This window comes from Rhamphochromis longiceps, linkage group LG20 (assembly GCF_057381845.1).
Source record: "Rhamphochromis longiceps isolate RC_006_pf linkage group LG20, R_longiceps_female_GT1.1, whole genome shotgun sequence".
NCBI lineage: Eukaryota > Metazoa > Chordata > Actinopteri > Cichliformes > Cichlidae > Rhamphochromis > Rhamphochromis longiceps.
This window is the reverse complement of record NC_140576.1, coordinates 4,598,631-4,618,440: the sequence shown is the minus strand read 5'-3', so window position 1 is coordinate 4,618,440 and position 19,810 is coordinate 4,598,631. Positions and strand designations below refer to the sequence as shown.

At 45.0% G+C, this 19,810-nt stretch overlaps 1 protein-coding gene across 6 annotated transcripts in view; it reads right to left on the bottom strand.

Annotated features, from left to right (window-relative positions):
* rerea (arginine-glutamic acid dipeptide (RE) repeats a) overlaps positions 1-19,810 on the bottom strand; it is a 130,317-nt gene that overhangs the window by 63,047 nt on the left and 47,460 nt on the right. For all 6 annotated transcript variants that reach the window (XM_085393043.1, XM_085393045.1, XM_085393044.1 and 3 more), the window contains 2 exons: positions 8,809-9,319; positions 1,093-1,163 (listed from right to left, as the gene is read on the bottom strand). In XM_085393043.1, the coding sequence (XP_085249169.1) occupies positions 1,093-1,163; positions 8,809-9,175 (438 nt within the window). In that variant the 5' untranslated portion in view covers positions 9,176-9,319. The remainder of the gene's footprint in view (positions 1-1,092; positions 1,164-8,808; positions 9,320-19,810) is intronic.

Below are 19,810 nucleotides of genomic sequence, written 5' to 3'. Positions count from 1 at the left end.
ACACAAACCCATTCATTACAAATTCCAAGAGTCTTTTCCCAATAAACAGTGGTCACATTACTGCAAACCTGGACCGAAATGAGTTCCGCTTTTTTGTTCGCGGCAGTCGAATGCCACGCAAAAGACCAATTAAAAACATTCAAATTCAGTTTCATAATGAATTTCAAGCTTCAGTGAAATATTTCCATTTGAAGGTTGGCCCGAAAATAGAAAACAATCTTCTGGGTGCATCGGCCTTTAGGAAAGATCCAGCATGGGGTGAGCCACTGGTGCCATTAGTGTAAAAAGACACAGTGTGGCAATAAGACAATCCAGGATTTTACATCAAATTACAAATTACTTAAAAAAAGATAATCTGCACCCAGTCGTGAAACTCCTTCTAAAACTGTGCAGTGTGTCATTAAAGGCAATTACCATATAGCAAACTAACTGAAGCTCTCAAACCATAATACTGTGCCCTTTATTTTATTATTTGCATAGACAAAAACAAATCTATTACGGATGAACTCAACTTCCTCTTCTGGAGAAGGCAGTGTGAGTATGTGTGTGTGGCTGTGATGAATTTTAAGTGTCCTGTTGCGCAGAAAACAAGCACCGTCTCACTAAAGTGACCGAGCCTGATGAATCAGCTATTCTCATCAGCAAATTAAAAACTAATTTCTTTCTTTATTCAGCAAACGAGGCAATTTGGCCACATTAGGTCGTAAAAAAGGGGAAAAAAAAAATCAATTGAAAAGCGGTGAAGGTCTCCTTCGTTAAATCAATTAACCACATCGACTAACATCTATATTTCCATTACAGGCATTATTACACTGCCAGTGGACTGCAAAGGTTAGTGGTGTTTAAGATTCGCTGAAGGATTTTTATTTGCCAGTACAAAAAAAAAAAACCCAAACTGATGATATAATCCATCAGCACTTCAGTATGATCTGTTATGTAAATTTAATCAGCTTTGCCCCGATTTCCTTTGGAATTTCTTCTCAACAATAGTATGCTTTCCCTTGTATGCCATGTATGGATGGGTTGGTGTGAGGAAATGAGGACATGAAATAGGCTGATAGGAAGTGGAACAATAAAAAGAAATCTACTCACCAGCTTGAAATCCTGAATGCTACAAATGAAGTAGGGAGTGTTGGGCCGCTGACTCTCAATGTACACACAATCTGCAAGTGAGAAAAAAAAAAACAGGAGATGTTCACACTTCTCAAAGCTTTCATGCTTTTAAGCAGCCAGACTCAGTAATATAATATTTTGTGTGCTGTTACCTCTGCTGAAAAGACATTTTTTTCCTCCTTGAGTCAAATTCAATTGGAATGCGAGTAATAGGATTAAGGACTTTTGGAGCGCTACAAGGTTGCCTTTCCAAAGCAAACATTACGCCCCAGGGGAATTATGTTATTGTTCCACTCCATTTATACACCAGTGAGCAATACTAGCTTTAACCCCATCCCACCCCTCAAGTCTTCACTGTGACTTGTTTTTTACTAAAATGACAACTACAGCCAACAGTTAGCTCTGGGTTACTCTGAGAGAAACAAACCAATTAAAAAAAAGTGTGTGTGTGAGAGAGAGGAGCTGGGCCGGCTGGCTGCGTGGCTAAATTGAATGTGACTGGTGGTATGGCCAGGTCATGAACTCTCATCTCCTTAACAAAAACATTCACGCTGCAGAGGACAAAAAACACACAGCCACTTCTGTTAGGAAGGAGAAAAAAAAGGAGGAGGTGGTGGTGTTGGGGGACACAGCTAATGGTTACTGCTCACCCCGCCACAGTACTTTCCAGAAACAGCCAGGTTTTTAAATGATTATTGAGAGAGAGCGAGAGATGTGAATTCACAAAAGTCAAATTAGCATAACAGTCACCTTTGGCTCTTAACTGCAACACAAAACCAGGAGTGTGATCAAACTGAGTGTAAAATGATTTATTTTGGTGTAAAACAGGAGTTTATACCAGGCAGAGCAATCAAAAGCCATTCACTTAATTGATTGAGAAACAGATCGCACACACGCGGAAGCAGTGTGACAAAAGCTACTTGAATGCTCCCAGGGTCGGTGCTCCTACCAATTGGAGCAGCGAGGAGAGGAAAAGTGTAACGCTTCTGCTGCCATTAACTCGCATGCACACACACAGCCATGAAGGAGGGCGATATCTCGCAGCTCTGTGAGCTTTGACTCATGGGGGGGAAAAAAAGAAAAGAAAGAAAGAGAGAACGCCACCATCGACAACATTTACACTGACAACACAAATGGCTGGCGCTCGTCTCGCTGAAACACCTGCTGAGCTGCTCCTCACAGAAGTATTACGCCACACTTTTCCCTAACAAAAGATCGCGTAGCCGCCTTCTCTCAGCGACCGACGCTGCCATCATCTGTTATTTATTTGTGTCAACAGAGTTATCGATCGGGCTGTGGTTTATCTTACCGCTTGCAGAGGAACAGAGAGGTGGCAAAAGACATTAAATGACTCTGACACCCAAGACACCATTTGTAGAGGGGGGCTGCTGTGTACATGTGCGCCTGTGACATCATGGGCTTTGTTTTTTGAAAAGCTATGTGTGCGCGCGTGTGTGTTTGTGTATGTAACCTCGGGGTGGGCTTGTTATCTGCTGGAGGCTGAATGAGCTGTTCTAAAAGGGGGAAGTGGGTGTGTGTGTGTGTGTGTGTGTGGGGGGGGGGGGTATTATCGCCCTTGCTGGCTCTGAGTGACGCATTATCTCTCTCTCACTACTGCCCTCTTCATGCTTCTCCACCACCACCCGCCCCCCTCCTCTACACCATCCCTGGAAGTCATTTACAAGATAACATGAATGAAAATATCCATCAGTGCTATTGTGTGATCTGTGAACAACACACTGTGTGTGTGTGTCTGTGTGTGTGTGTAGAGGAAGAGACAGAGAGAAACGGGTAGAGGAGGAGGTGGAGGAGGGAGGATCAGGATGGAGGGAGTGGGGGGAGGGCAGAGAACAAAAGAGACTAATCTGAATGAGATGACATGTTTCGGAGGAGTCAAATCGGGGGAATTAGGGTTTAGTGTCCCTTCACCTCGGCAGCACATTCATTTAGAGAGGCCAGATCTCCGAGTCTGCACCCCAGAGTGCATCAACAGGCACAAAGAACAGACAGCAAGAGTGAAAAAGATAGGTGGAGGGCAAAAAAAAAAGAGTGAGAGAGAGAGAGAGAGAGAGAGAGAGAGAGAGAGAGAGAGAGAGAGAGAGAGAGAGAGAGAGAGAGAGAGAGAGAGAGACGGGGATCTAGTTTAATCATTCACAGACAGCAAGCGAGTCTATTCTTCGAGCATCAAAAGCACATTCTGAATTCATCCTGGGCACTAAAAGTCTACCGCCTCAAGGGCATTTCTCTGAAATTGACTCGAACACGAATCTCAATGAATGTGAAAGTTAAATCCAAGTTAACGCTTCAGACTCTGTCATCTGAACAAAAAGGAGGAGGCGACGGAGCTCGGGGAGGTTTGGGTGGGTGAGTGGGGGGTTAGGCGGGGAGGAAGGCTGAACCGGGCCAAGCGGTTCCTCCGGGGGTCTGCCTGGTTTGGTTAAACGTTCCTGCCATTTTGTGCATTTGGAAATGGGTCTCCTCGCTCAAGTGGAGAAGTAGAAAGGGGAGGGGGCGAGGTATTTAACAGAGGCGGGGGTCCATGTGGGGGATGGGCTTTTTTTTTTAGGGTTATAGTGTGTTCTGGCGAATGGATGCAGGCTTCACAGGAGGCAGGAGAGCCACGGCGGTGCTTTTTTTTTTTTTTTTGCACATGAGCGCTCAATCATTCAAAAACCATACGTTTACGCCTTTCTGCTTGGAATCCACTGCTGACTGCAACGCCGAGAGAGACGGAGCGCGAGCTTGATACTTCGACAAAGGGAGATAATCAAGAAGTAACAGAGTGCAGTTCACCGAAACCTGATCCTGGTGGCGGCTGTTTCTCCGTTTAAACTGTACCTGCTGAGTTCAAGCGGCTGAATTTTCACTGTTACAACCTCACAACACACACAAACACACACTCAGTCTTTTTTTTTCTCAGCTGTACTTCATTGTTCAGCCAGCCATTCTCTCATGGCTGCCAAGCATGTCTAATCTAAAACACACCTAGCCTCAGCAAAGGAGGCATGTCCTATTCTCTTCTCCGTATCAAGCAAATAAAATGCTGTTTAATTTGCTGCAGCATTCCAGCAGAGGAGGGGAGGTGGGGGTGGGTAGGAGGTGGAGTTCTTAGATAATATCTGCTTGGATTTCTTTTATGAGCCAGCAACAATGGAAAGGTCACATTGTGAACACAGCCATGTATGCCAGTGTTTTGTAAACAGTGGTAAGGGGAGGAAGGGGGGGGGTGCATATTTTAGGAAGCAAGACGGGCTTATTAAATCAAAAAGCGACTGTTTGTTTAAGCCGTGCTTGCAGGTGGTGAGTGATAACCAAGAGGCAGGACGCACCTGCGTTGTCAGAAGTGGTGCTCGGCTCAAACGGGCAATGAAGATGTGTGCGGCTTTAGCAAAGCTAGCAACAACGACAGCAACAACCCCACCCCCAACAATATTCTTTGAACCTACTGATCTTAAAATTAAACACACAACATGAAATACTGAAAGTACAGAGCTGTGAGACGAAATATAGATAGAAGAAAGATAAGAGTGGTGCAACTAGTGATTCACCTCAGCTCTCTTGAGCAAGACCAGCTGATGACCAAGGCCACTTCCTGCTGGGCTAGTCTCAGCGGGGTGCGCAACAGGCAGTCGAGCCCTGAAGGTAAACAGACACTTGATTCTTCCTCAACTTTCCTTCCTCTCGTCTCAACAACCAGCCCAACAAGTCTCCCTTCTTCTCACTGGAAAAGCAGTGGGAAATACCTGGCAAGCGATACCATCAGCTCTCTACAATAGGGCAGGCCTACAGCTGACTGAGCTCCTAGGGGAGAACAGAAGCTCTTTGACAACACCACCACCCCCCCCACCCCTCTCCTTTCCCTCTCGGCTAGCCCACGCTTTCTCATTTAGCAGTCGGCAGGTGGTTGGATTTCACTAAAAAGCCCTTTTCCCAGAGTCTCTAGCGTGGGGAGAGATGGGAGAGCGGAGAGGGCCCTTTTAAAAATAGATCTGTTCAGTTAACGACAGGCTACAGATTCACACTGCTATGTTTCAATATGAAATGACTCCAAGGGCTTGTCCCCTATGTTAGCTTGAATGGAAACTGCAAACTGATCGACAGCTAGCTGTGGTAGCGGATGGGTTGTGCTGCCTTTTCTGTACTACACTGGCTGTCTTGGCTCTAAAAAACTAGTCCAACATTCACAGATTCACAACTTCCTGGTTTCCCAATAAGATTCATACTGACAACAATTTAGACATTTAATGATCAGTGTGGGTAGTTCTATTTTGGATAGTAACTTTGCACAATCAAAGCTAAAACAGGTTGATGGTAATGAGTGTATATTTGAAAAGGATAGCTGAAGCCCTTATAAACATAAAGAACATGGCAAGTTTGTGGGACAACCAACAGTTGTTCTAAAGTTTGAACAACTGTTGGTTGTATTTGTGCGTTACAGAGATACAGCAAGACTCACAAACACACATGTAAGCATACGACCCCAGGGTTCTGTGGTGACTGCAGCAAGGAGTGCCAGTTGCCCACATCAACAAATCCTTCAACACACACAGTGTGTTTCTCAGTCTAGCCTCAATCTTTCTGCATATATGATTCACCTTCTACACAAATCTACACTTGCCAAGAAAAAAAATGACTAAAATGAATCAAGTGTTTCTGCTGCAGTAGCCATGTTGTGTGACATACAGTGAGGGAGAAGGACAAGGAGGAGGGGGGATGGTTTCCATTAGCTCCACTGTATGGTGTGTGTCTGCCAGAGATAGGAACCATGTTTCCAACTGTTAAAAGTATGCCTTTTTATGTGACAGGGTGTGTATGTATGTTTTTCAGTACACAAATGCTGGTTATCAGCATTCTATGTATGTGTGCGCACTGTTTCTATGCTTCTAGGGTGTCTTCTATTGATCCACCACAGCAGTGTGTATAATCTCTAGAGAGAGGATCTATAATCTAGGGTGGGGATGTGGATGAATGTAGAGAACCGGCTTTGGAGGTGTCTGGCTGGGCCCGGGGAAGTGGTGCGAGCTCAGCCACAGGGTACAGATCGATTTGGCATGTCTGCTCGAGCTAGCTGTTCACCCCAGCAGCCGATCATACAAATGGCCCGGGACACAGTCCCCTGGACACCACCAGGCAAACTCCTCCATTCCTTTTACAACAGCAGCAAAGCTAGAGTTAGCTGCAGGCCCACCTACTGGCCGATTGCACTTCCCCATCCAATCGATGTGCGCTAAGCTGCCTGAACCCATCTTCAAGGGATAGAAAGGCTAAGCAGAGAGATTGGAGGGTGGCTGAGGACCAGGAGTAGGGAGATGGTTTCAATACTAGCTTAACTGTTCTTTTTTATGTGATAACACAGGCCTGTATGTTTCTAAATCTCCCCTGTGACAAAAGCAATCAAAACGGCATTTTGGTTCACGATTTCTTTCGCTTTCTGCGCTGTTCTCCATCACATTCTTCCCCTCCCCACATCTGGGGTGGCGTAAATCCCTCTTGGAGGGTGGTCAGTTTTACATATTGTGTGTCACTAGCCGGCTATAAAGGGATTTAACATTTAGTAAAGCATAATCCATTGCAGGCTTTGTGCCTGCCTAAGCTGCACACATCAAATCTGATTGCAAGAAGGCTGCTACCAATGACCAAGCTGTAGGAAACAAGCACTCTCACATACACACGCACAAGCGAGCACACACGCGCGTGCACAAACACGACTTGTCACTTGAACAATAAGCAGAGGAGACAGCAGGAAGTCGGCTGCTGAGGTGGAGGATCTTCCATGTTGACAACAGGAGGTAAATTACAAACGAGTGTACCGACGCTGGGGCCGTCACTACCCTATCGTGGCTCATTCCTAATCTAAACCAATCTTAACAGCTTCAGTCTACATGACGCGAGGAGGCTGTGACATTCAGGCCACTCCACAAATGTCAAACTAATAGAAGGAGAGGACAGGAAACGTAAATATTCCACATCAACCAGACCCTGTCCGTGCTGTTCGCTCGGTTGTGGAAATATAAATATTCGGAGGAGCTAATCCACTGAGACGGTCGACTCTGTTTATATGCCTTTTGAATGTTTCATTGATATAACTGACTGCTTCTGTTTTTGTTTTCTCACCCCTTTCCCCCAGCCCGCCCCCTACCTCGCATGGTCGACTATGAGACCCAGCGTCGGTGCTCTCTCTATTAAACATGAAATGCCAAGTAAAAAAGGCTTCAGTGGAGACTTCCGCAGAGTGATAGAGACAGAAATAGTGTGAGCAACAACAAGGCTTGATTCAGTGTGACTGCTTGCTTGAGGACTTCCACTGATACCAGCGCAGAGATAATTTAGCTGACCGGATTACGCAGCTAGGCTGAAAGCGCAGGTCTGGCTGTTTCACTGCACCTACTGGAATTCATCTGTTTAGTAGATGAAATAGAATAAAAGGAGGCCTGAGGATGATTCTGGACGTGTGGTTTGGGTAGACTGTTGAAGAAGACAGCCTAACACAGTCGCTGTAACTTCTTACATCTTCCCATTAAATACCCGAGCAGAGTGGGCCACTCCCCTCCCTCAGTACTTGACCTTTTGCAAGCTCCCAGAGAAATATAAAAGCATGAAGGCAATGATTTAGGTGCAAGGCAAGATAACAGTGAGCGGTGTAAAAGACACAGCTAGTTAGCCTGGCTTCTTTCCGTCACTCAGTGCTGACATTTCCGCCTCTAATACAACTAATTTAAACAGCAAGTAAAAGATGGGCTGTGTTTACAGCCACGAAAAAGGTCGCTTCTCTTTTTATCCTCGTTTATTCGACATATTCAAGACATACCGCCGTAGCTCGGGAAAAAAAATCCTCTCCCAGAAAGTAGAGTACCTTTTGGCCCCAGAGGAGATAGCATATTTTCAGTGAGTCAGACAGCGCTGGAATGAAATCATTATCATGGCTGTCTCTATCGTATCATCTATTGAAGCACCACTTTGCTTTATTGACTAAGCTCAAGACAAAGCTCAGAGTGGGTCAACTTGGAATTGATTGTATGATGCATTGGCCTCTAGCCTGAAGGAGTACTTCTGCTGCTGGAGAACTGCAACTTTGGAGAATCTGCAATTCCTCAGCAGCTTATGGCAGCAGAGGTGACAAGAATCAATCACTGATAAATCAATGTCAGTTTTTCCCCTATGCCTAAAATAAACTTAGTCTAAAGAAAGTGGCTTATGTTAAAAAGTGCAAGTGACGCTGAAGCTAAGCTATGCAAAAACATGCACAGGCTTTCCTAAAACCCGTCATGATGGGGCACTGGCTCTAACAGAGGATGCTTTTGTATTAGAGCATGATCTCCAACTGTGCATGCTCAAAGGGAACTGTAACACTGACAACGCCATGAGGTTACTGTTGTAAAATGTAAAGTGATGCTGCATAACGAATATTAAACTGAATTGTTCAGGACATTTATGGGCATCACAGAGGGGTCCTTTTGTTCATTCACACTTGAGCTTGCTTAACCACCACTGCTTTCTCGCTTTTCTCACTTCTTGATTCAGGGAAGAAGAGCCAAATTTTAATGGTGTGTTTGCAAACAGCATCTGACAAATCCAGTGAAGTATGCTTTCGAAAATGTGGGCTTATGACCTGGGAAAGTTTAATCATTTAGTAGCCAAGCTGATGAATGCAGCCCACCGGCTCACACAACTAGATTAAGGGTTCCTGGGACTTACCTCCGGGTCTGTAAACAACATCATCTTCTGTAATGAAGGATGTGATTTCGCCGTTCTCTGTGCGCTCGTAGCGTGATTTCTTCTTAGGCATCTTCTTTTTGCCCTTCTTGCCAGCCTCCTCGGCCGTGCCGCTGCCTCCGCCGGTGCTCCCGTTGTCGTTGTCCTCGTCATCGCTGTGCTCGCTCTCTGCATAGTTCTTGGCCCCGCCCTCCAGCGTACAGCTGCGTCGGGGCCGAGAGCTTTCGCTTTCACGGTCGCCCCGGTCCCCATCCTGCCGGCGGGACTTGCCGGCCTCTCTTTTGTCCCGGTCCCTGTCTCTGTCCCTGTCCCGCTCTTTCTCCCGTTCCTTTTCTTTATCGGCCGTCATGATCCGCCACGTGCCTTCCTCAGTCCTCTCACGGCTGGGCCTCCGTGAAAGGTAGACTGTGAGCCTGGGCTTCAGTCTTCTGAATTTACCAGTCAAATCCAGGGAAAATTTGGCCACTCCAACAACCCCAGTGTTTCAGAAAAGCTGTGGAGAAAAGAAGAAGCGCAATTAACTCGGATCAATAACCACCATTTTTACAAAATACAAACAACATTAAAAGTGTTGTTCAATACTGGATGACACCTTTTTTGGGGGTAAGAAACGCAACATTAGTTCTTGGAGATTAGGCTGCTCTGCCGACTCTTCTCAGCATCACAGTAATTGCTGGCATTCTCCTCCACAGCCAAGTATGCTCCGGAGAGCACAGAGCAGCTTTATGAAAGAACAAAACCTTCGAGCTTCCTGATCTAACATATTTCCACGCTTTCAGAAAGGTGCTAAAACAGATTTATTAAAGGGTAAAAGAGAACAACAGGAAGACAAGCGCCGCGGCTAGAGTATTTGTAACACAATGAGCTAAAGGGAAGTCATAACTGAATAAGGTAGTAAAGAAGCTGCTGCCAGCCAACAGAATTCCTCTGAGATAATATGCTATGAGGGTTCTTTTTTTTTTTCTTTTGGCAGAAGTCGCTGTTTGTAGTTTATAAGGCCACGGGAAAGCTGCAGCATAAAGCTCAATGACAGAGTTAACAGGCTGGCTTCTCTGCAGACCGTTTCTGTTGACACCAGGCTCAATTCTGCTGGCTTACTGGACTCCTCCCTCACCCCAGCCCTCTGCCCTGGCTGACAGTCACCGCTGCGTTAATGTGAAGCGACAGCTCTGGAGGGAAGGATACAGCAATCCACTGGGTAAGGAAAGGCAGAGGATCGAGGCAGAGTCACTCATTCGCCATGCCTGGTCCTCAGCCACTTGCAGCTATCTTTGTCCAGCCACCACTTTCCCCACGTCATAATAAAAAAATCCTCCATAAACAGCAAAGTGTGCAAAGCTGAAGCAGCACGCTGTCTGCACCACACAGCCTCTGCACACAGCGCCTACAAAGGAAGGAGGCTACTCATTTAAAGCCAGTGTTTGCCCCCCCTCTACTACCCCCCACCGCAACAAATTAACTAGAAATAGTTATTACAGCCCCCAGAGGGATCAGACCAGGCAATCAGCACTCACTATACCATGGTCATGATGACCGGATGGAAGCCGAAGAGTGAAAAATGAGGGACGGATACAGATTCAGGCAGGTGAAGCAACGAAGGCTTTATAAAGCATATCTGGAAGTGGACGAGTGCTTATTGACAGAGCCAGAAAGAACGTGAGGTGAAGAATAGAAGCAAAGCAAAAGGTGAAAGAAAGGCTTTTGGCGCACGCACGCACGCACACACACACACACACACACACACACACACACACACACACACACACACACACACACACACACACACACACACACACACACTTACAATGAAGAACATTTGACAACGGCAGTCCTCAGCAGCGGGTGCTGTCATCTCGCGAGCAGACACCAACTGACAGGGCAGCTGCTCTTGTCGTCGGCTTCAACACAAACACCGGGCCTGATTAAACTGCAGCCTCGTCACAGCCCCATTAATCACCTAATGATGAGTTACCACAGCGACCACTGGGCTGCTGGCGCACACATTAGCAGACGCAGAAGACACGAGGGCTCTGAAGAGTTCCAACGGGCATGTGCATGCAAGGACACACAGCCAATGTAACATACCCGAGATGGTGTGTCAAAATACAGATCACACACACACACACACCTTTTCTCCTGTGTCTATATCCGGCAGCGTGTTTTGGAGGTGTGAGGTACACGAAAACATTAATGAAGGTAGTATTTGATAGCACAGCTCTAATCCTGAGGGCTGCCAGAATTGGCGTATGAGCTAAGAACCTCGTCTCTCCTCTAATCAGTAACATAAGCCTCTTCCACTGAAACCAGCAAGGAGACTAAACTGTTGCAAATGGAGGACTGACCCGTTCTCCTTTGAAGTCGGAGGCAGTTCTAAGCCTAGTTAGTACCTTTAACATCTAGGTGCTATTAGTTTACATCTGGATACACTCCACAGAACTGCCTCAAATTCTTTATCTCCAATTACCTTGCTTATGTTAACATAATTATACTAATTAACTCTTAAAGGGGAAAAAAACTCCCATATACACACACACACACACACACATATATATATATATGTATATATATATGTGTGTGTGTGTCTGTGTGTGTGCACATGTGTACTTTTGTCTTCACACAGACTCACTATGACATGTTTAAATGTGTTGAAACGCACCGATTAACAACATATTCAATTCTCTGTGGTCATTTTGTAGCTCACCGATTGCTTAGTTTGATGCAGATAATTGAAGTTGAGTAAATTGAGTGAGTAAAAAGCAGTTAGTCAGCTTAAAGCAGTAATGCTGTGACAATGAGAAGTCATAATGTATTGATGGCTGAGAGGGAAAAGAATGAGAAAGTGAGGAGCGAGCTGGCTCTACACCCGCTAGCAGAGAAACAGACTGCTTAGCAGAAAGCAGTGCTGACTGCCTGGCCGATGAATAAGGCTGTGAGGGGGCAGGTGAGGTTTGGAGCTATTACACATCAATCACTGGGCCAGGACCCTTTGAAAGATACCAGCTGTCTTAATGGAAAAGAGAAGGAGGGGGGGCAGTGGTAGGGTTTGGGAGGGGCGGGTGGGGGGTCCCAGCTAACGGCACCTAATCCACCATTTACATTACTGCAATGGAGTCAAGGGCTAGGAGCCAGAGGCGCCCCGCTCAAATACATTACTCTTTTCCGTGCCTGTTTAAATGAGACCTCTGGCCTGAAAAACCACACAGTTTGTGGCTCGATTAACACATCATCCCCACAATGGCCACACAGCAGGTTTCTGTTACTAAACATAGCTTTCCCCCCCAGTTCTTGGTCTCCTTGAACAGCCTTTTTTTTTTGTTAAAAAGCCATGTTTTATTCATTCCCAACAAACCCACATTACCCAAATCCATGCTCATCACTGTAGTTTTAATCAGAACCTGTTTAAAGGGAAAAAACCCCCAACAAAACAAGTAAATTAGCATGTTCTTCTTGAGCTCCTATACGGCATATACAGCTGTAGGATTTCTTTTTTTTAAATCCTACTAAATTTAAGTAATTGATTGTCTTCCATATAAAGTAAATGGAGAAAACATGAATTTCTACATTTAAATGTAAAAAACGGAGAGAGAAAAAGAATCTATGAACAATAATACCAACATAGTAATAGAGTCAGTTTTGGGAGAGGGACTGAAAAGTCATTCATGGCATATTCAATTGGAGAATTATGAAGTAGCAAAATGTGATTGGCAAGGATTAAGGGCCGGCTTTGCGAAGGGATTGAATGAAATACTCGCATGAATACAGATTAGAGGAGAACAATGTTAGCATGAATATACACAGGGTTATTAACAATGAGGGTAACTCAAATTGATCCAAATAAAGCAGCCAGATCCTGAATAGTGCAGGGATCCTAGCCATGGCGATGTTGGGCTGCAGCAGGTTTTCATCAGCTCCAATCCATTACTGAGTGCGATCTAATCTAAACTGCCATCCAAGCCCCCCTAGAAACAACATCACAATGAAAGGCTCAGCTGGAGGCGAGGGGCAGGCCGCTTCATAAGGGATTCACTGTGGACTCTGCACCCTGCCTGCTTTGTCTTACCTGGTGCAATCATGGCTTGCTGTATTCTCTGAGGCCCTCTCTGTTTTAGTTCACATTGGCAGGGCAAAGACACTTGTCTGCTCTACTTGTTTTTCAATTCACTGATGAGTAACCACATCTTTTTTTCCTCCCCCCCCCCGCTAAAGCTGCGCTCACAAAGCCTCTATTTTTAGACGGCATCCGGGGTTAGTTTAGTAGGTAAAAGCCATGCTAAAAAAATAAAACAGAGAGAGATAGACAGCTTGGGGCTTTCCAACATCAACATTTAAAACCTGCCTGGAGACACTCTTGAGAAGCAAAGCACTGCTGCACAAGAAATGATTCTCATGCACAATGACGATGTGTTCAATAAACTCGGAATGCCTAAAAAGATTAAACAAGACAATTTTCAAGATCTCTCTGGGCTAACAATAGCTTTCAAAGGCAAAATACCAATAAAGTACATTTTCTGTCCAACAACTCAAAGGCACTTTCAACCACAGACATAAGAATCGTACTGTGTGCTCCACAGGGTCTAAGCCTCTACTCCATCTCTAAAAGAAGGCTAAATCCCCCTCTAGTCCCTGTTTGTGAGCTCTCCGTGAGGGCTCCAAATAGCTCAGAGGGGGCCGCTCCACAATCCGAGATGTCCATTATCTGCAGGGTCTGTGAGCGGGGGCTTCATTTTGCAGCCTTATACCGGCTACTTGAAGACATAGTACCTCTCAGTCAGACACGTTTGTCTGGCTGGAGCTGACTGCTTCATGAAGCATCATGCTCTGACACGGCTCCTGAGGGAAATGCCAAGGTTGTCCGGTGTAACCCTTCCAATTTCTTTTAAATGAAGCGCTCTTGAGAAATGTAATCGTGAGCGGGACTGTAAAAGACTCTCCCAATGTGTCAGTGATAACACGAGGAGGGGAATGTGAGGTATGTGGCAGCAGAAAGCGCTCGGGTGAACGTGGCTCCTAATTGAGTTTCTCTACTGTCGTGCGAGCAGCTTTCTTACTGTGAATAAAAATGCCACATTCAAAAACATTTCTACTGCCTCTTACCTCAGGTGAAGGACCCACAAATTTGGGGGGGGGGGGGGGGGGGGGGGGGGGGGGTGTGCCCTAATAGAAATTATGCCCAAAGGTAAAGATGGGGTCAGCAAGGTATAAATACACACTAGGGACACATTTCAGAATGTTTGTAGTGGAAAATGTGTGTTTCTTCAAACATTTATCTCCGTAAAACAGAACAGAGCTCTAGCAGAGGGGAAAATGAGTTACATGAGTTTATCAAACAGATGTATACAGTAAAAAGAATTACTGGGAAAGCAAAAAACGAAATAAATAAATAAACAGAGATTCTGTGAACTGCTGAAAGGACTCTTAATATTTGTGCACTCAATCATGTAGCACTTCCTCTGATATTCAGGAATCAAATATCCCCACTCTTCCTCCCGAAATCTGCCCATCAGCTTAACGATCCTATCCATCAGTTCAACTCCAACTGGTAGTCTAAATGAGCGTGAGAGGGGAGGAAATGTATTCATACGGCTGCCCTACATCCTCCAGCTACTCTAATCATTATGCCACACAGAGTGACGTGCCAACACTGAGGAAAAACTAACATAAATAGATAAGAGTGACAGATAAGACAGCTCTGAGGTTTCAAACTGACAGCACAGGCCAAAGGGGGGGCACTGAAGGATGTCTTAAAGAATAGCTCCCCAAAACAAAGCCATTAGGTCAGTACACAAAACCATTTTTCCGCCTAAATTATTTAGCTGTGTGGTGGCAAACTGCTCCATCCTGGAGCAGATGGCTGAGGATGGGGGGTGGGGTAGTGGAGGACAATCCTTCCTTTCAGTGTCTTATAATGATCGGAGCCAAAAAAAACACCTCCACCTCGAGATACCACAGGATGGTATTACCTCTAATTAGGCAGGGCTATTATTTTATATGCAAACACCTCTCCTCCAACCACCAACTGCCGCCGCAACACCAACACTTGACTGATTGCCATTACAAACCAAATAAAACGCAGCATTCATCTCTTTAAAAATAGAACTCGCTTTTGTTTGCATCCTACATGCTAATTTGAGCTTCCTCGGAGCCAAAGCCATAACTCATGCAGCCAGTCGACGTATAAGCGCCGCAAATACGCACCGTCAGGAAGGCTTCCTAGGTTAGAAATGTGTTTGTTTAAGAAAAAGATTTAGAAAGCAGTCGACGGGGGGTACAATATTCAGTGTGGCATTCAACCTTGTCATCCACCATCTCAGTCATGCAAGCCAGTGATCTTAGGCGGAGGGGAAAGCACCCTCTGTACTGTGCATGAGAATAATATGAATGATGAATCTGTGAAGCCTCCACAGAGCTAACCACACTTTTTTAAACTAAACCCACAGATGGGGCAGTGTTGTTAACATTGCCTTCTTTTGGATGAGTCTCCCTCATCCAAAAAAAAAGGAGAAAAAAAAGGCATGAGTGGGGGGGAGGGGGGGGAAGTGGCTAGGAGTGATGAAAACAGTGCTGGAACAAGTAGGATCTGAGCTCAGAGCTCTCACATCCTCTGAGGACAGCTCATAAAACATGCAGTGGCTGCGACTGGGCCTCTTGCAGTAGTGGCATTTTAGTGCACCCTGCCACACACAGGTAGCCTACAAATACACACAATTAATTTTAAAGAGCATGGAGGAGTCAGACCTGCATGGTTTACTACTTGGAACACAAGCAAATGCTCAGGTCTTCCCCTAAATTAAGGCATCAGCTACAGAAGGCAACTATTTTCCAAGATTATTAACAGCAGGGGCCTGGAACAATGGGCCTCTGGGAAAATTTAAGAATAGAAGCTAGGCATTAGTCGGTGTACAGTAGTGATCCAGAGATTAACTCTGCCTGTTCATGTGTGAAATGAAGACTTGATCCCCAACTGATAGTGTGCTATGCCTCCAGCCAACACAAGCTGAATATTTTTCAGCCCCACATCCCAATACATAACAATTGCAATACATTGGATTACGCATGGCATCCTCCACAGTGCAACAATGATGACGCATTAAAAATACCAGCCAACACCAGAAATCTCAGGCAGGCTATGGTCCCGCTATTTTTTTCCCCTTTCTTTCCTCTAAACCAAAGGTGAACAGAGCTGGCTGTGTGTGTGAGTTGATGCGAATAATCCTCAAATATTCCAGGAATGTTAATGTTAGGCTTTGACCATGGCAGCCTTGCAGACTTCTCCTCTTGTCGCCGGGCCATTGATGACATTAAAAACACTACCTGCCTGTGCCAAGAGCATAAAATTTAAGAACAGCTTGCCTTCTTAATATTCAATAAAATAATACCAGGGGAAGAAATAATAATGTGCACTGCACTAAATTACCCCAGTGCTATGAGACACAATTGTTACCTAATCCCATGCTTGCATTCTGTTTAAATACAGCATATGCTCTGTTCATGCATAGGAAAACGGTCTTAAACACGTCTGCCATTGCCGTCGCTTTGGTGAAAATCTAGGGAGGGCAGGTTTGTGCAGCTACACGCTTGTTAAAATAGCTTCCCACTGCATCTGCGAGCTTATAAAAAGCCACTGAGAGCATTTTCACTACAGTGCTGCATTCATCTGTGTGTATACACACGTGTCAATCTGAAATGTGTAGGCCATTGACACGCACCACGTAGATATATAAACAAAAAATTGCTGCTGCTGCTCCCGAGCAACTGTATTTGCAGTTCGGGTCAGACTATGTGCTCAGCCAGTTTAATGGTTGGAGTGTAATGTGCCTTGACCTTCTATCTTTCTTTCAGCAGCTCCTTACATATATTGCTGTCTCTCCTCATATATCACTGGGGCAAATAGCGTCCTTCACCCTGCTCCCTGCTGTCCCCTCCTTAAAAGGCTGAGGGGACATCTTTGCCTGCTGTACTCAATTGACAGCCCTGGCAGCTTCTTCACTGAGCACGAGGGGAGGGGGGAATAAGGCTCGTCGAGGGGAAATGCTGCAATGAATAATTATGTTTCATAACGTGCCCCCCTCCCTCCTTTGTTAGCATCAAACAATAATTAATGGGGAACAGGGTGGGGAGGAGGGAGGGGAGGCAAGTAAGAGTCTGCTTTTTGCTTTCCACAACAAGAGGGTCAATATGCCCTTCAACCCTTTCTCTCTGCTCACTGTCAACGCGGGAGATGCCTCATCCCTCTAAAAACATGCTCTTAGCTTATTTATGATCCCAGTTGCTCTGTTGGAGAAAAGGCAGTATTCCTGCTACACTCAGCGAAAACCGGCCGGATCGCTTTACACAGCAGTTCACTGCTTCCATCTCTACACCTCTCTCTCAGCAAGCCAACCCAACAATTCAATAATGAATATGAAACGCCTCCTGATTGATGTCTACGGGAGTTGGAGGAGCTGAAAATATGGGGCTATCGGACATGGGCTCGACTTGATTACGTTTTTGTTTTAAGTTAAAAAAAAATCTCTGATCAGCAGTGGCAAAGCCAGTCCTGATCGAATTAGCGCCGCACTAAGAGCTCCATTGATCTTGGCGCTCATCTGTGCATATGAGGCCCGGAAAGGCAGCTGGTAATCCAATAGCAGCAATGGGAAGTGCTTCAAGGACTCTGCTGTGTTTACCCACCTATTTCCTACGTAGAGAGGCAAGATGTTAGTGCACGCCACTCACTGGGCTGATTGGAAGCCTCGGGGCCTTGGGAACGCCAGTGAAATGAATAAGAGCCGCAGTGTGACCAAAAGCAAGGTACTTGAAAGCTCAAAGTAATTGCTTTCACCACAGCTATCACGTAATGAGTAAACAGGATGAATCAAGCAGAGCGTAGATCAGTGTTTAAATGAGCTGTGCAGTAACATTCAAGTCCTAATAGAGGCTTCACTTCATAATCCTGGCCAAACCTCTAAAGCCAAGACTGATGTCAATTGAAAGGTTCTTTTTCACAAGAGATTTAAAGTGTAAAGTCAGGAGAATCGATGCTGGGAAATCTGTCTTTACACTGCAATAACTTCATTGCATTCGGCACCGATGCAAACCTTTGCAATCAATTTTGCATGACGTGAATGACATCGAACAAGAACCCACAGGGCAGAGATCATGTGAAATGAAACAGAGCAAATCTGAGGCAGTAAAGGGCAAAACATGCAGCTGTTTCTGTTTTGGAAGTAGTTCAAGTGTGGTGCACCTGGACAGCGTTCCTGTTGTGCATTAAAGATTGCGGCGCTGCTGCCACAAACAATGACGTTTCTCACACACGTGCACACACACATGTAATCCATCAAGGATTCATGAGTGAATGTTCAATAGCAGACCGAGTGCATTTCTCTCTGAATTTCTACGAACATTATTGCTAAGGATTGTCTTATTGCATTGGAGTCACACTGGGTTAAATATGTACACTTGGGTTTTAAGGGGTATTTATTATTTTCTTCTTTTTTTTTGGGTTGTATGGAAGCCCCAAACGCAATTTCATTGTTCTTGACAATGACAATAAATAAATAAATAAATACTAATACTAAATACTCTCCTTCATATCACTGCAGCAAGAAAAGAGTGAGAACTCTTCATCAGCCCACAGGCGCACCACAAACACACACTACTCTCATACCACACTAATAACCTTGGGCTGTCTACCAATGGCATGACTTTATGGAACAGTATGGGCTCTAAATAGAAGCTCAATTTCTCACCAGCAGTCTGTAACAGCTCTATTTCAGCCACCCTGTCATTAAATATTTATCTTAGCAGAGTGGCAGATACCAAGGTGATATAACCATTTAAAAATCCAAATCTAGGCCTTTTTTTCTGCCCCTCGCACTCTCACTCACTCCTCCACTGCCACAACAAAGACCTATTTTTAAAAGGATTATCTACAAGTGTTCCTTTAATCAGTGCACGGCAGAATTGTAGAAATCCCTCAACAACAGTCCCAGAGGAATACCTTTCTCTGAAGCCCTATCAGGAAGAGGATCTCCTTCACCGACAGCAGGCTGTGAGTGAGTGGGAGTGAGTGTGTGTTTGAGGATGAAAAGATGTGCTGCTACCTTGCTATGATGTCCTCTCTAACAATCTCAGAACAAAGGCCTCCATTTTGAAGTGGAGTTATGATGGCATGGGGCTCTTAAGGTCTTCTGTTGCTGTGTGTCCTATTGCTTTCTATCCTCTTTGTTAGCCTGCTGTTTGTTATACTTGCGAGATCAGCCACTGTTGTGGGTGGCTGGGCATACTACAGCAACCGGTGTAGGGCCCGAGTGCCAAAGCCGACAGTCTGTGGGAGGGATTGTGGGCGTTATAGATCACTGGGAGACAGATGTCCAGTCTTGCCCCTGTGCTGACACAAACACTAACCCCAAAAAGCTGTGTGTTTGCAAACTGGACTGTTTCCTGATGGGTCTTAAGTTCAACTTTATCAGACTTTATCAAGGCAGCATTCCACTGCTTTGCTATTTATAAAACATGCACTCAAGAGATAAACGTAGGAGAGCCAAATCAGTGATATTAACAATGAAAAAAATCTGGTTTGTGTTATTACATGAATCTATTTTTTCCCCCTTTATAAGATAAAGGTAGCTAATCATCTCCAGTACACCCACATACAAAAACCGATGAGCTTGTTAAATTTACTTTATTTTCAAGTAACTGCAAAGTGGGATGACCCTTGGGTGTTAACTTTTAACAGCAACCACAATAAGCACATACCCACTTAAATCACCTGGATAAATACATAAAACCTGTTAGTCTGCAGTAGCCTGTAGTTTCCCAATAATACTGCACCATCCCAGTGGCTGTGTTGCGTGAATTCCTTGTTTCAAGAAGAAGTCCTTAATGACGTTAGCTAAAGCGGTATACATGCTCTGTTATAATGAGTTGTTTGTCTATTCCCTCTTTATACTAGATCGTGAAGCTGTGACACCACCAGTGCAGTGGGCTGCTGGGTAATTTT